This window comes from Xylaria bambusicola (genome assembly GCF_022495145.1).
Source record: "Xylaria bambusicola strain CBS 139988 unplaced genomic scaffold F5B22scaffold_10, whole genome shotgun sequence".
Lineage (NCBI taxonomy): Eukaryota > Fungi > Ascomycota > Sordariomycetes > Xylariales > Xylariaceae > Xylaria > Xylaria bambusicola.
In genome coordinates, this window is record NW_025953563.1 from 55,782 (window position 1) to 69,325 (window position 13,544).

The 13,544-nt window shown below is 48.7% G+C and overlaps 5 protein-coding genes across 5 annotated transcripts; 2 read left to right on the forward strand and 3 right to left on the reverse strand.

Moving 5' to 3' along the window:
• The first annotated feature begins 458 nt into the window (after positions 1-458).
• On the forward strand, positions 459-5,338 carry F5B22DRAFT_32557 (uncharacterized protein). The gene has a single exon (XM_047970739.1). The coding sequence runs from the start codon at positions 624-626 to the stop codon at positions 5,268-5,270; it is 4,647 nt and encodes a 1,548-aa protein (XP_047832976.1). The 5' UTR covers positions 459-623; the 3' UTR covers positions 5,271-5,338.
• A 164-nt stretch (positions 5,339-5,502) lies between these two features.
• Positions 5,503-6,841, reverse strand: F5B22DRAFT_634819 (uncharacterized protein; the record flags this gene model as incomplete). The annotated part of the gene is made up of 3 exons (XM_047977040.1): positions 5,503-5,677; positions 5,748-6,388; positions 6,533-6,841. The coding sequence occupies 3 exons, from the start codon at positions 6,839-6,841 to the stop codon at positions 5,503-5,505; spliced, it is 1,125 nt and encodes a 374-aa protein (XP_047832977.1).
• A 314-nt stretch (positions 6,842-7,155) lies between these two features.
• F5B22DRAFT_644204 (NUDIX domain-containing protein) lies at positions 7,156-8,279 on the reverse strand (the record flags this gene model as incomplete). Its single annotated transcript, XM_047978390.1, has 4 exons — positions 7,156-7,394; positions 7,636-7,934; positions 8,004-8,038; positions 8,238-8,279. The coding sequence occupies 4 exons, from the start codon at positions 8,277-8,279 to the stop codon at positions 7,156-7,158; spliced, it is 615 nt and encodes a 204-aa protein (XP_047832978.1).
• A 462-nt stretch (positions 8,280-8,741) lies between these two features.
• On the reverse strand, positions 8,742-10,706 carry F5B22DRAFT_32663 (putative COP9 signalosome subunit 2). Its single transcript, XM_047970749.1, has 3 exons — positions 10,575-10,706; positions 10,299-10,518; positions 8,742-10,242 (listed from the first exon to the last, which is right to left on the reverse strand). Exons 1-3 carry the CDS (start codon positions 10,613-10,615, stop codon positions 9,040-9,042), a joined length of 1,464 nt encoding a protein of 487 aa, XP_047832979.1. The 5' UTR covers positions 10,616-10,706; the 3' UTR covers positions 8,742-9,039.
• Positions 10,707-11,255: 549 nt separating this feature from the next.
• Positions 11,256-12,861, forward strand: F5B22DRAFT_32721 (Pre-mRNA splicing factor-domain-containing protein). Its single transcript, XM_047970760.1, has one exon. The coding sequence runs from the start codon at positions 11,358-11,360 to the stop codon at positions 12,576-12,578; it is 1,221 nt and encodes a 406-aa protein (XP_047832980.1). The 5' UTR covers positions 11,256-11,357; the 3' UTR covers positions 12,579-12,861.
• Positions 12,862-13,544: the final 683 nt, after the last annotated feature.

The window sequence follows — 13,544 nt, forward strand, 5'->3', positions numbered from 1 at the left end:
GCTGCTCTGATACCGATATCATATTCGCCTTGGTACGCGACCTAATACGGCATCAATGCAGTTGGTGTACCTCTGCATGATCAGCATTCTTGTTATGGAGTAAGCCGGTTGCCTCTTGCCCTCGACGCCCCGCGCATCGTCACAATCGCAAACGCCTATCGTGTTGCAGCGAGGCAGAATTTGGCGGGGTTCATGTCCACTACGGTGAGGTAGGTAGTCATATTCAGGCAGCAAGTCTGCCGATCCAGAACCAGTCTGAAGATGGTCATCAGTGATTTGGACGCATCTTACCATCAACCTCCGTTGATCGTTCAATCAAACTTGGACCAACTAGTCTAGGGTGGATCTGACAGCGTCGTCTCGAGTCTCGAAATGGTGAATAATTCAACTTTTACATATTCTCACCTCACTGATCTAAATTGTGCTGACACCCCAAGTTTAAACGCTTTCGGCTTAGAAAATCTCGACAGAGAGATTCGATAAGTGAAATACCCGAAGATGTGTCCACCTCATCCACATCAGATATTACACGTGGTTGGAGATCTGAAGTGCCGTCCAGAACGGCACTTTCAGTTTCTCACGGTCGCAGCTCATCGCCTTCACTATCTGGACTTGGTCTGCACATGATCCATCAGCCGGATCATGCAACTGTCGATCTAATTTTTGTTCATGGCTTAGGGGGGCATAGCATCAAGACATGGTCAAAAAATCATGACGCTTCTCTATTCTGGCCCCAGCTATGGCTACCATCTGAGCCTGGTGTTGAGAACGCCCGTATATTTACATTTGGCTACGATGCAGCCTGGCGTGGCGCAGGAAAGTCTGTTTCTGACATTACCGACTTCGCGAAGGAGTTGTTATTTGAGATGCGATTTGGGAAAGATGCTGCTGGAGAAGAGTTAAATTTCGGGATAAACCCCATCATATTCGTGGTCCATAGCATGGGCGGTTTGGTTACGAAGAAGGCATGTCTACTGGGTCAGCAAGATGCAACTTATCAAGGAATCATCCAAGCGGTATCGGCTATCATATTCCTTTCAACACCTCATCGCGGTACGTATTTGGCCAAAATCCTCAATAGAGTTCTATCTGCGTCTTTCCAGTCATCTAAGAATTTTATCTCGGACCTCGACAAAGGCTCTTCCGCTATCGAGGAACTAAACGAGCAGTTTCGCCGTCTAGCACCGAACTTGTCAATCTGGTCTTTTTATGAAACATTGGCTACTTTGATTGGGCCACGACAGATAATGGTGTTAGAAAAGGATTCCTCAGTTCTAGGCTATCCAGGGGAAATCTCCCGATCTTTGCAAGCTGACCACCATGATGTCTGCAAATTCTCGAGCCCCACGGATCCGAACTATATCACAGTTAGAAATGCGATCAAAACTCTAATAGCGCAGCTTCGAGACAAAAAGCTAGGAGTAAAAGTCATACCACCCAACAACACGGTATTTGAAGATGAGATGATGGTTATCCAAGATCATTTCCACAACTGTCCCTCGACTGAGACTGATTATGACGCTAGTCGTCGTGCTTGGATCCCAGGTACCTGTGAGTGGTTCCTTGAGGAGGAAGCATACATCTCTTGGCTTTCACCATCATCACCCAAACCCGCCATACTGTGGTACACTGCACCTCCCGCAAATGGAAAAACCGTCTTGTCCGCATTCATTGTCAACCGTCTGCGAAGCAAAGACTTATCATGTCAATTTTACATGTTCAAATATTCTGACAATGACAAGAGTATGGTAGTGAACTGTGTTAAGTCCTTAGCCTATCAGCTGTCCACAACCCAACCTGAGTTCAGGAAACTGTTAGCTTGTTCCTCCAGGGAAGGCTTGGGCTTAGCTTCATCAGATCCTTTTCTGATTTGGAAGAATATAATCGAGAGTATCGTGCTCAAATCAAATATCACCACGACGATATACTGGGTCATTGATGCTTTGGACGAGTGCAACTCCCCGAAGACATTTCTCGAGTGCCTCAAAACATTTTCCGACCGACTACCTATCCGAATCCTAATATTAAGCAGGGACACCGAATCTATATCTATGGGTATGAACCGGCTCTCTAGGGGCATCCCTGTACTGAGGATAGAAAAATCGACAACAGGACACAACCAAAAAGACATTGAGCGTTTAGTTAAGATAGAACTTGATCACATGCGTGGAAGTAGTCAGTTTCGAGACCAACTCCTTCAAGAGATTATGGAACGCTCAGAAGGTAACTTTCTTTGGGTTCAGCATGTCCTCGAGGAGGTCGCGAGTTGCCATACCGAGGCAAAAATACGTGAAGTCCTCGATGACATACCAAGTGACATGACACTCATGTTTCGCCGGATGGAGAACAACCTCATTGACTCTGTCAAGGGATCCGATAAACCACTCATTACCGCACTACTTGAGTGGACTACTTGTGCCCAGCGGCCTCTAAGTTTGAGGGAAATGTCACAAGCACTTCAACCGGAGTTTGGCAACTTCCTCGATCTTAAGCGAACAATTAAGGACACCTGTGGCCAATTCGTGCAAGTAGACAGTCATGGTAAAGTGATCTTACTGCATCATACCACCCGCGAATACTTTACTCACTCGTCAGAGAGTGAACTGCGCATCGACCCTGAGAAATGCCACGAAAGATTATTTGCAAAGGCACTGTCCGTATTCAAAGAAGATCTACGATGGAGGCTACTACGGAACCAACATGACCTTGAATCAAGCGAGCCATTTGTGTTCTATGCCGCCGTCACCTGGCCCTTCCATTTAGCCCAGAGCGCCACGACATCATCAGAATGCTTGGAGGTTCTCGTAAAAATCTTCTCGGGCCCTGGCGTCTTGGTCTGGATCCATTCTCTAGCATTGCTTCGCCGTTTGGAGATACTCGTCACGGCGTCGCATGCTTTAATTATGCTTATCAAGAACATTGAAAGGTGTACCATGTCGGACCCTCTACCAAATCGCTCGTCGAACCTTAAGTTGTTAGGCAAATGGGCAATAGACCTCACCAAATTAGTAGGCAGATTCTCCAACCAAATCTTATCGAACCCCGGGGTACTGTATTCTATCGTTCCAGCTATCTGCCCGCAAAGGTCCATCGTGTATAAGAAGTTCCATAAGGCTGCAACAATTAAGGTTACTGGGGTCGCGAAGGAGAGCTGGAGCGACAATCTTTGCCGACTTTTTCTGCCAGATGAGGCAGAAGCCCAAGCAATAGCATGTACAGCAAAACACCTCGCTGTTCTTGACTTCACAGGGTCAGTCCATGTATGGGATGCGTCGAATTTCTTAAAAATATCCACTATCTACCACGGCGAACCAGTTATAGCTTTTGCAATAAGCAACATAGGCGATAGGCTGTGCACATTCGGTCTAACGAGCACGAAGCTGTGGTTGACACTGTCAGGAGAACTACTAGAGTCGACAGCGAATCCTAAATACATCAAAGCAAGAGACATCGTCTTTGCAGATAATGATTCCAGCGTCCTCTTAGGTGGTGATGATAACGTCATCAGGCATCTGGCTTGTGACAAAGTTTCCCAGGGTTGGCAGGTTCTGAACAGCGATCTGCTTAAGACGATAGTTCAAATCGATGGCGCTCTGACTGCCTCTCCAAATTGCCTAGCTTTCAACGGAGACAGAACTCTAGTTGGCATATCATTTAGGGGTGCGCCACTGTATGTCTGGAGGCTGGGTGACGGTGCTTGCATCAAGGTATACAAAAGAACAGACAGCATAAAAATGGACCAAGCATGTCTGGCTTCAAACTGGTTCACTGTGAACCAGTTTATTTGGAATCGCGTTACCGGTCACGTTCTCGGTATTTGCAAAGGCGGGTGGATTTTCAAGTGGCATCCTATAACAGATGAGAGGACTGAAATGCAGTTCTCTGCTGACGAGATTGCAGCAAGCCCCAACGGAAAGCTATTTGCCACTGGGAGTACCGATGGATCTATTCAGATATGGAGCTTCTCTCATTTTACTGTGATCTATCAGCTCGTGTCCGAAGACCTGGTAACAGCAATAGCATTTAGTTCAGATAGCCGTCGATTCCATAATGTTAGTTTCGGGACTGTCAACACCTGGGAGTCTGCTAGCATGATTCGCTTTCTAGAGACCGACTGGCAGACCGATGCCAGAAGTGCGAAAGACCAATTCTCTACGCATGTATCTCCGATCAATAAGGGCTCAACCAATGAGCTTACGCCTATTACTGCCTTTTCTCTTTCACCGGACAACAGATCGTATTGCGTTGGATATGAGCATGGCCAAGTTGACTTTTACCAGAGAGGCTCTACCAAAGGTAAAAGACTTTCCCAATTTCGCTTTTGCACGCCGATAGTGAATATCCAATGGAGCCCAGATTGCCATTCGGTTGCTATTCGTGACCTTTCATCCAACTTGCAGATATGGAGGCTCTGTCGAGTTTCTAAAGAGGACATATTACCGTCGGTTCTTCCCAAAGCTCGATTTAACTTGGGTGGATATTATCTCGAGACAATCTTGTTTAGTTTAGATGGGAAGAGAATCCTTATCGTATCTAGGAAAGGTGATGCTTTTGTATGGTCCACCGAAGATGGCAAAGTTACAGCAGAGTCCCGGAGCAGCAAACCTCAATATGAAGCAACTCGTGGAAAGTGGTTGTGTCACCCGAGATATTCAGATATTATTCTTCGGTGTACTGATGTTGGAGTTTATGCTCACAGATGGGACAATCTGGCAATCGAATGGACTACAGCCTTTTATCAGGAACCACAGAAGGTGGTGGGGAAATTATCAAGCCTCGACTCACGACCTTGGGCTCAGCTGACCATAGTCAAGAGAGCAATATTGACGGATGAGTCACAACATATCATTTTGTTTACCACCGATACCGCACGCTTCCAAGAATATCCCACTCGCTTACGGCTTGTTCCGGTAACAACCCTACGAGGGAGAGACGAGGTGGCATTGACGAACGCAACCTTCGATAGCTTATCCATTCCACTAGACATTGTTCAACATATACTCAACCCCCTCGGAATACTGCCAGGGCGCAGGCTAGTGTTCATCGATCGGGACCTCTGGGTGTGTTCATACCCCCTCGGAAAGCGCTTCTATTCCGCCACTGGCGCGCTTTATAATCGTTTCTACTTTATTCCACGCAACTGGGTATCGGCAAACAGTGTGGAACAATGCCAGCTAGCAGATGATGGCACGCTGTTCTGGCCAAGGGGTGATCGGGTGGTTCTTATTGAGTGTAACCTAGATGAGACGAAGCCCAATTCGGTATTTTGAGTTTATGCCTTTGTACTACAGCGAATATACTCGCACTCTAAACGGATGTTGAACTTTAGCAAAAGGTATTTGTCCATCCTTACCAAAGAATTAGATAAGATAGTAGCTAACCATTTTGACGATCCTTCAACAGGAAGAGCACAGCTCTACACCCTTTCAGTTAGCCATTATCGTGAGAATGACCCGAGAATGGGATCCTCTTACAAACGGCTGTGATAGCTCATAAAGCATCTCACAGTTTCCCTTGGCGCTGATCCTCAGACAATTTCAACACGTGCCCCAAGTTCTCAGGCTGAATCCTATCCCAAAGACTCCCTAACCCCTTCTCCAAGCCATTCTCATTCTCTCTCCGGAGCCACTCCCCAACAGACCTGATTCTCCCCGGGAAAACCCTATCCATCAAAGCACTGCAACACTGAAATCAGTCATCGTCGCTCATACGTCGAGCTTGAAAAAAAAAAAAAAAAACAGACTTACTAATCGCGCTGAACAATCCCCTTATTCCCTCCCGAGTTTTGATACACCCTGAACCATGCCCTGAAATTCTGCCGAATCGTCATCGTCGCAGGATCGTTCGGATCGGCATTATACCCCGCGGGCGAATCCGCCCTCGCCCCCCAGTTGTTCCCCAGGTGCTCCTCGAGATCGACGTCGATCCACCTCGCGGGCTTCCCCACGACCTTCTCGAAGGCGCGCGCGTACTCGTCGAAGGTGACGTGTGCGATCGAGGCCTGCAGCTCGAGGCCGTCGGCCTCGCCCCCGGCGTGGTCAAATAGCCACATGACGTAGACGCCGACGTCGTCGAGGGCGGTGAAGGGGACCGCGCCGTCCGCGAGGGGCGCGCGCCACGTCGCCACGCCGTCTTCCACGCTCGGCGGGAACGGCGTCGCCCGCCCGATCGTCATCTCGATGTACGGGCCCGTGGTGAACACGGCGCTGCGCATGCGCGAGCGCACGGCCGCCTCCTTGTCCTGCGCCAGGATCCAGTCGGCCATTCGTCCTTTGGCGTCGATGTGGCCGCAGTGGAACTCGGGGCGGAAGCCGGATTTCTTGTACGCGTAGTCGATGTTGCCGTGCACGTAGAACTCGACGCCTTCTTCGAGGGCGAGTTCCCAGGCCTGTAAAAAAGGGAAAGAAGGGGTTACGTTAGCTACTCAGTCGTGTTCTCTTCGTCGCCCCATTTATCTTGGGCTTCATTAAAATATGTACGGGGATATCAAGGGATATACGAACTATAGCGATTAGCTTGGAGCCGATTAGACCGAGCAGAGAAAGAACGTACCCCGAATCGTCCAGAATATCTCCGTCTTCTCCCCGCTGTTGAACCCATCGATATTGACGAAGGCGCCCCAGGCACCGCGGAAAGTGGCGCGGAGAGACTCCTCGGACGCGAAGGTACCAATCACGCTCTCAACGGGGCCATAGGACTGTAGTTCCTTGAAACGATCACTGTTCGTGTCGCGCGTGAGGACGCGGACGGCATAGTTGCCGGACTGCAGGAGCTCGCGGACGACGGGGATACCTTGGGCTCCTGTGGCACCGATAATGGCCACGAGGCGAGGGGAAGACATTTTATACTCAAAGAGGTATGGATTGTTTAGCGCTGCGGTATCGTTGTGCGTTGCTTGGTGCTTTGTCTATCCTTGATTGTAGTGAGGGGATTCCAGGATATATATGTACGTACAGATTCTAAACAACAACATAATCAATTGATAATCGTAACGAAGTCTATGAGTCTATTATAAATCCTCTACCTCGGTCTAACTCCAGGCCCTTGATGAGTAATTGTGAGAAAGAGAGTGATGAAAAAGACAACATTTGATGCGATCAGTAATCTAGAAACTTTCATCCGCGCTGAGGTTAGATGAAATATTAGCGCCGAGGATTACAAGTTCATCCGTTTTGTCAATTCAATGCCTTGCGCAAAAGTTCCGACGCGCGCATCGATTGCATAGCCTTCAGCTTCCAGTCTTTTGCACTCTGAGTACAGGGTGGCCAAAGGGGTTGTGAATGTCTCGATAAACTCGTCGTCCTCTAGACTCGGCTTGGGATCCTGATTCTCAGGTAACGTGGTGTCTATTTGAACTGAACAAATCGCCGTGTTCGTATTGGTCATTCCCGGATCTTATATTGTGTTAGTGAACGGTAAATCGTAAGTTCCAGTTGATGAGAGCTGACGAGCATGAATGAGAAAAGTGAGGGGAGCAAAAAACAATCGGATGATATACATGATTAGAAAATCCAGGGGGGAACAAACTCGCTAAGCGTCATTTGATAATGTCCATCATGGCCTTGCTGCCTGCTTGGCTTCAAAGAATGATCGTAGGCGCAAGATAAGAGAACTGACAAAGCCTCTATTACTCACCATTAAACATGATAGGTGACATCTCTGAGACGGTGCCTACAAACCCCGTCTCCTCTTTGAGCTCGCGCACAGCAGCTTCCTGCACACTCTCGCCCTCATCAACCAAACCGGCAGGCAACTCGATGGTGATCTTGTTCAAGGGAGGCCTGAATTGCTTTTGCAGCAAGATCTCGGGCCCTGTAGGCTTTTCAAGAATGGCGAGAATGCCAACGCCGTCGACGCCGCTGCCTTTGGCGCGCGTTGTCCGCTCGGCGGATTCCCAAGTGCGCGTTTCATTCTTAGAATCGTTATATGTTAACCTATTTCCGAGCTGTTAGTGACGTCGACTTCATCGATGTGGTCATTCGATATGAGATGTGGCATCTTACTTGACTAGTTTAATCCATTGTCCTTCAGCTGAAGCCTATGATGCATGGAATATCGTTAACCAGGTAGCCCGGAAACCATGAAATATTGTGTACGAAAAGAAGCAAACACTACCAGCCAGGATCTATTAAAACAGAGTTTTTATGCTGGTATACCCATGATGTTGAGTGGATGTATTGAGTGGTGTGAGATGGCGATGTAAGGGAATGAATGGCCTCGTGCTGGCGGTGACTTACGAGGGGCTCTGAACTTGTTACTTTGCCGTTGGTGAGGGACATCTTGGATGTACAGTATCGCGAAGTGTTTGCATGGGAAGACGAAGACGGTTGATAGTATAGAGGTAGATAGAAATTAACGACAAGAAGACAATCAGAAGACGAGCCGTCTTGTTTTATTCGCGGGCAGGTTGCTGTTATTTGCTGCTGATGTTTGCTGTCATTCATTTAGGTACTTAGTAGCTAATGTTAAGGCTACCTGTAGTAGTGGCATTCACTAAAACCGTGTCTCGCAGCAGCGAATGATTTGGCAGCTCAGCATAGTGCCCAGCATAGTGGAGCTCAGTATCGACGCGATACTGCAGCCCCTGAGCGCTCGACACGTCTGCGTCTAGACTCTCACCGCATGTGTATACCGCCCTGTGTCTGCGGCATGTTGGGCTAGAATCAGCTCGGTGGTCGCCTCTTAGTGTAGCCGGTCCCAGTCTACTTGATGGAGTCGCAATTTTAAAATGCAGGCATGAAACAGATAAAAGAAGGTAATGGTGGGAGGGTGCCTTGTTGTTCACTACTTGACTTGACCTTATACCTATGGATAAGTGTCCCAGCTTGGCTCTTCGTAGTTAGCAAACACTTCATTTTCGCCTCCACATCAAATCCCTTTCTTGATCCTCTAGGTTATACCGGTTATCTATCGTGAAAGGCTTAGTTGCTTGGGCTGAACCTCATCTATCAGACCAGTGTAGCCGGATGATATCGCCCCTATCCCTATGCCTCCGATGGAAGCGAGCACGACTTTCAGCAACGGTCGGTTTTGAGGAGCTCAAATGCCAGGACCCCAACCTAGCTTTCCAGACTTTTTGTTTCCTCTACCGTGAGGAATTCGGCCTCGCGGGTTTTGATCGAAAACCACAAACTCCTCGGGGAGCGATGTATCTGCTACGCGGAACCCTTCACTGTCCTTAAAAATGGATTGGTATAAGCCAGCAATCGAATCTGCCCAGGCGTCGAGGGCCTTGGTACGACCGTTGTCACTACCAGACTCGATCTCTAGAGTACCAGACTGCTGGTCAACTTTCCCACGGATTTTGCCATCGATAATGAGGTATCCTAAGATATCTTGAATCTCCCCTTCAGAGATTTTGAGTTTCTGCGCGATCCAGCTCAATTTCATTCGGGTATAGGGTGCAATCAGTTTGACAACAGCCTTAGTCCTCATATTACGGGTCACCTCGTCAATGTTTTCCGCAATGAAAGGATCACCTAAGATATCCTGGTTTTTCTGGAGAACGTTGACGTATTGATGCATATCATCTCTTTGATACGCATCCACTAGCTCCGTCATCGCTGCGATACGCGGATCGTTTCGGTATGGCTTGGTCTCTTGAGAGTCAAAAGGGTTAATGTCGGACTTCATTAGCATAGTGGTAAGGAGAAGGTACTTGAGGACCTGGATTCGCTGAAGAGAGCCAGCCTCGTCGTAATTCCTGAATGACTCGAAAAAGTCACTCTGTGCATCTTTCCAGTTCTCCTCGCTCATATGCATTTTGCCGCCGCATTCGCGAATGATACCCATGATTTTAGGGTGTGGTACAGCCGACTTGACCCGGAGTGCCTTTTGGTAGAGCACCTTCAGTTGCTTGTTATTCCGTGTTTCCGCATACATCTGTATCTCCAGAGCGTATATCTCCAGGGAATAAGTGCCTTTGTTTGGGTCGTCGGTGCCGTCATCTCGTTGGCAGGCTTTCTGGAGTTCACGGAGTTTCTTTGTTACGGCGAGATACTCTTTGCGGTCCAGCAACAGTTTTGCAAGCTTGATGTTGGTCTTGAGCCATAATCTTTCGTTATTCGTGCTCTGGAAACACCCTAGGGTCAGGGAGTAGAACTGTTCCATGCATCGTTGCGCTGCCTCGCTCTCTGACTCCTTCTCTATGAAGTCAAGCATATTGTTGATAGATTTTTCGGAATAATTGCGAGTCACCGCGGACTTAACGTACGTGAGAAGCTCAGTGTAGTGCTCCACGGCCTGATCGCCATGGTTAGCGAAGATGCAGCCAGTGTAGGCGAGCACTACGGGTTCACCTTGTCATATTTTCCTAGTCTATATTCGAGCTTGATTGCTTGTTTGAGGCCCTTAAATCCCCATTCACCCTTCTCTGACTCTAAAGCTGGAATTTCTAGAAATTCCTCGATGGCTTTGTCGGGGTCGCTATCCTTCATCTGCTTGGCATTGTAATACTTGTTCTCGATGTCGACATCGGCGGAATCTTCTTCGCCGTCGTCCTCGTACTCAAAGTCGTACCTGGCAACAGAAAGGAGTCAGAATACTCTTGGTATTTAATGTTTGCGACGGCATACTGCTCCTCGTCAGATTCTTGCATGAAATCGTCGTCCGACATCTTGACGTAAATGAGCCCTCAGGCTCCAACCGCGTGTACTCGGAGCTTCGAAGAGGGCGAGATCGGCAGTGGACGGTCAGTGCGGCGTGAGGCGGGGGCAATGCTAGACAATGGGTGTGTATGATAGAAAAGCTATCTAATATTGATGGCGAGATGTTTTTGTACTTGAATAGCCAAGCTTGATGAAGTTTGCGTGTATGTATATGTGTGTGTGCATGAACTTGGAAGGTAGAGAGAGAGTTGCAGTTGTGCATGTGCATGTAATGGCGGCGGGCGGGATGTTGCTAGGAACAGACTACGAAGTACCTAGGAAGCAGCTAGCTACAGGGAGCGATATCCCGCGATATCCATCTAATCAGCTAATCGTGAGCCAAAGACAAAAGAGGCTAGTGCGGGGCATCTTGGCATCAAGAGATAGTGGACGTGTATGTACATATGTACTTATGGAAGTATCAGATACCTCTGCTGGGCGGGTCCGGGCTAACATTCAGTGAGGCTGGGCAGAGCTGGGCGCAGTTTGGGTGGCAAGCACCTTAAACTTTCCTACATCTAGTTACTTGATCTTCAACACAACAACTCTGCATTCACGCACCCGCCATCCATTGTCCTCAAACTATTATTAATTCGGCCTTCTTTCTCCAACAAGCCCAGCACTGCACTGATTACATTACACAACGGCGCAAACGCGTCGCATCTACTCTCGCCCTAGCCTCCTCGTCGAGAACACACATAACAGATCACGATGGGTGGAGATTTGCAGCTGAAAAAGTCGTACCATCCGGCTCTCCTGAAGAATCAGGCCAGGGTTTACGATGCCGAAAAGGCTGCGCTCGCCGAGAGGAAGAAGACTGAGGCACGCATCCAAGAGATCAAGGAGGAACGAGCTCAGAAGGAGATACAGGAGAAACTCGAGGCAGCAGGCGGCCGGAAACGCATCGACCGAGTGGATTGGATGTATCAAGGTCCTAGCGATGGCCAGGGTGGAACGACTGAAGAGCTAGAGGGGTTTCTTCTGGGCAAGCGGAGGATTGATACCATACTCACACGTGGGCCGGAAACCGACAATCTCAAGAAGCAGTCGTCTTATGATAGCCTTGCCGCGCCCCAGAACTCGGCCGTGAATGCGAGAGATGTCGCAGCCAAGATTCGGGAAGACCCCTTGCTAGCCATTAAAAAACGTGAACAAGAAGCATACGAGGCAATGATGAATGATCCTATCAAGAGAAGGCAATTACTGGCTTCCATGGGCCGGACCGATGATAAGCAGTCATCCCGTGGACGGGATGAGAAACATTCAAGACGTCACAAACACCGACACAGATCGCATTCTAGAGAGCATCGTCATAGAAGACATCGGCGCTCGGACTCAAGAGACCGTGACGAGTCCAGAGATCGAGGGCACCGCTCCCACAGGCGTGACTCCGGCGATAGATCAGACTCGAGGGAGAGACGAGAGTCACACAGAGGACGCGATGAAAGGAAGCGATCGATATCGCGGGAGAGATATAGAGAGAAGAGAGACAACGACAGGTCTTACAGGGATCGATCGCGGAGCCCACGTCGTAGTGACCGTAGAGAAGATGATTCCAGGCGCCGTCGTGACTATTCTCTCGAGTCACCTAGAGGCCGTCAGCAGAATTATCGTGACGATAGAGAACGGCGCAATGATCGCGATCATCAGCGAGACTCCGTTTATAGGAGTGGTCCAGGAAACGGTCGTGCAGGCGGCGAAAGGGGTTCAGCGCCTTCGACAGATGCTACCGCGGCCGAGGAGCGTGCCCGGAAATTGGCGGCAATGCAAGAAGCAGCGTCAGATTTAGATAAGGATCGGGAGAAACGACTGGCAGTCCTTGAAGAACGGGAACGGCAGGCTAGGGACGCCGATGATGAGGCGAGGGCTCGTGCTGGCAAATACGGAGACCAGGAGTTCGTCAATGGGTTACGGAGAAAGCTGATTAGTTAGATATCTCAACCTTTAGAAAATCCACGAGGAATACGATTTGTTGGTCAAGAGACTTACGCTGTTCAGCATTGCACTTGATAGACCTACCGAGGGCGTGGCATTCACGGCTACTATAGACTGATCCACGCTACGACGAACATTTTAGCTAGCACAGTTTCATGACGAGGCGTATGAACTCGAGACCTCTCCTGTTTTAATCCCCATTGTAGGCCACTGAAAAGTTCATTGCATCTCTGACCCTGCATATCGCCCTCTATGCGTTGTCATCGTCTCATATGGTGTTGTTATACGTGTAAGTGACACCGTATTGGGTCTACTTGGGAATCCAAGCACGGGAGATGCAACTGTGACATACCTAATATTGGCATGCATATGCACCTCGAATGCTGGGGCCTTAGGAACAATACACTGTTTGTTTGACCTTATTTTCCGACAGACACCCCAAACAACGGGGTACAGTTCACGAGTATACCTTCGCGAGACACCACTCCGAGGGGTGGTGTATACCAGTCTCACGACTCGGATTTGTGTGTGAAGCTCCCCAGCCCGCGGTTCAACAACAAACATGATGATCAATAGTGGAAGATGTCACCTTCTCAAGGTTGGCGCACCAATGTATAATTACAATTTCATTCGTTGGCATCTGCGTATGAGCATTCAGCTGGTGGCTTGGACAACTAAAGCGTGCATAAAGAGGAATGCTGCCTTTTTTATGACACCTGGCGTGGCGTTGTATGATCTTCAGGCTGCATTGTACATCGTGTCATCATCCCACCAACTGTCCATCTTGAACAACGCTGCGATTATAAGTAGTCAGCCTCCAGAACGAGCATACTATATAATGCAGAAAACATTATACACCGCCTGTTTGCAGTTCAACGTCGACCCTTGTTTTAAATTGATGAAAAGCCAGGAGATTATTGTGATTATAGTGTGATTCAGGGGCAGCCCACGGACATTTAACTA

Excerpts from the sequence above, each read along its gene's own strand:
- F5B22DRAFT_32557 (XM_047970739.1), top strand. The coding sequence starts at position 624 with ATGATCCATCAGCCGGATCATGCAACTGTCGATCTAATTTTTGTTCAT.
- F5B22DRAFT_32663 (XM_047970749.1), bottom strand. The coding sequence starts at position 10,615 with ATGTCGGACGACGATTTCATGCAAGAATCTGACGAGGAGCA. Across the intron at positions 10,519-10,574 it reads CAAGAATCTGACGAGGAGCA|GTACGACTTTGAGTACGAGG; the intron begins GTATGCCGTCGC and ends TTCTGTTGCCAG. Across the intron at positions 10,243-10,298 it reads GACTAGGAAAATATGACAAG|GCCGTGGAGCACTACACTGA; the intron begins GTGAACCCGTAG and ends CATGGCGATCAG.
- F5B22DRAFT_32721 (XM_047970760.1), top strand. The coding sequence starts at position 11,358 with ATGGGTGGAGATTTGCAGCTGAAAAAGTCGTACCATCCGGCTCTCCTG.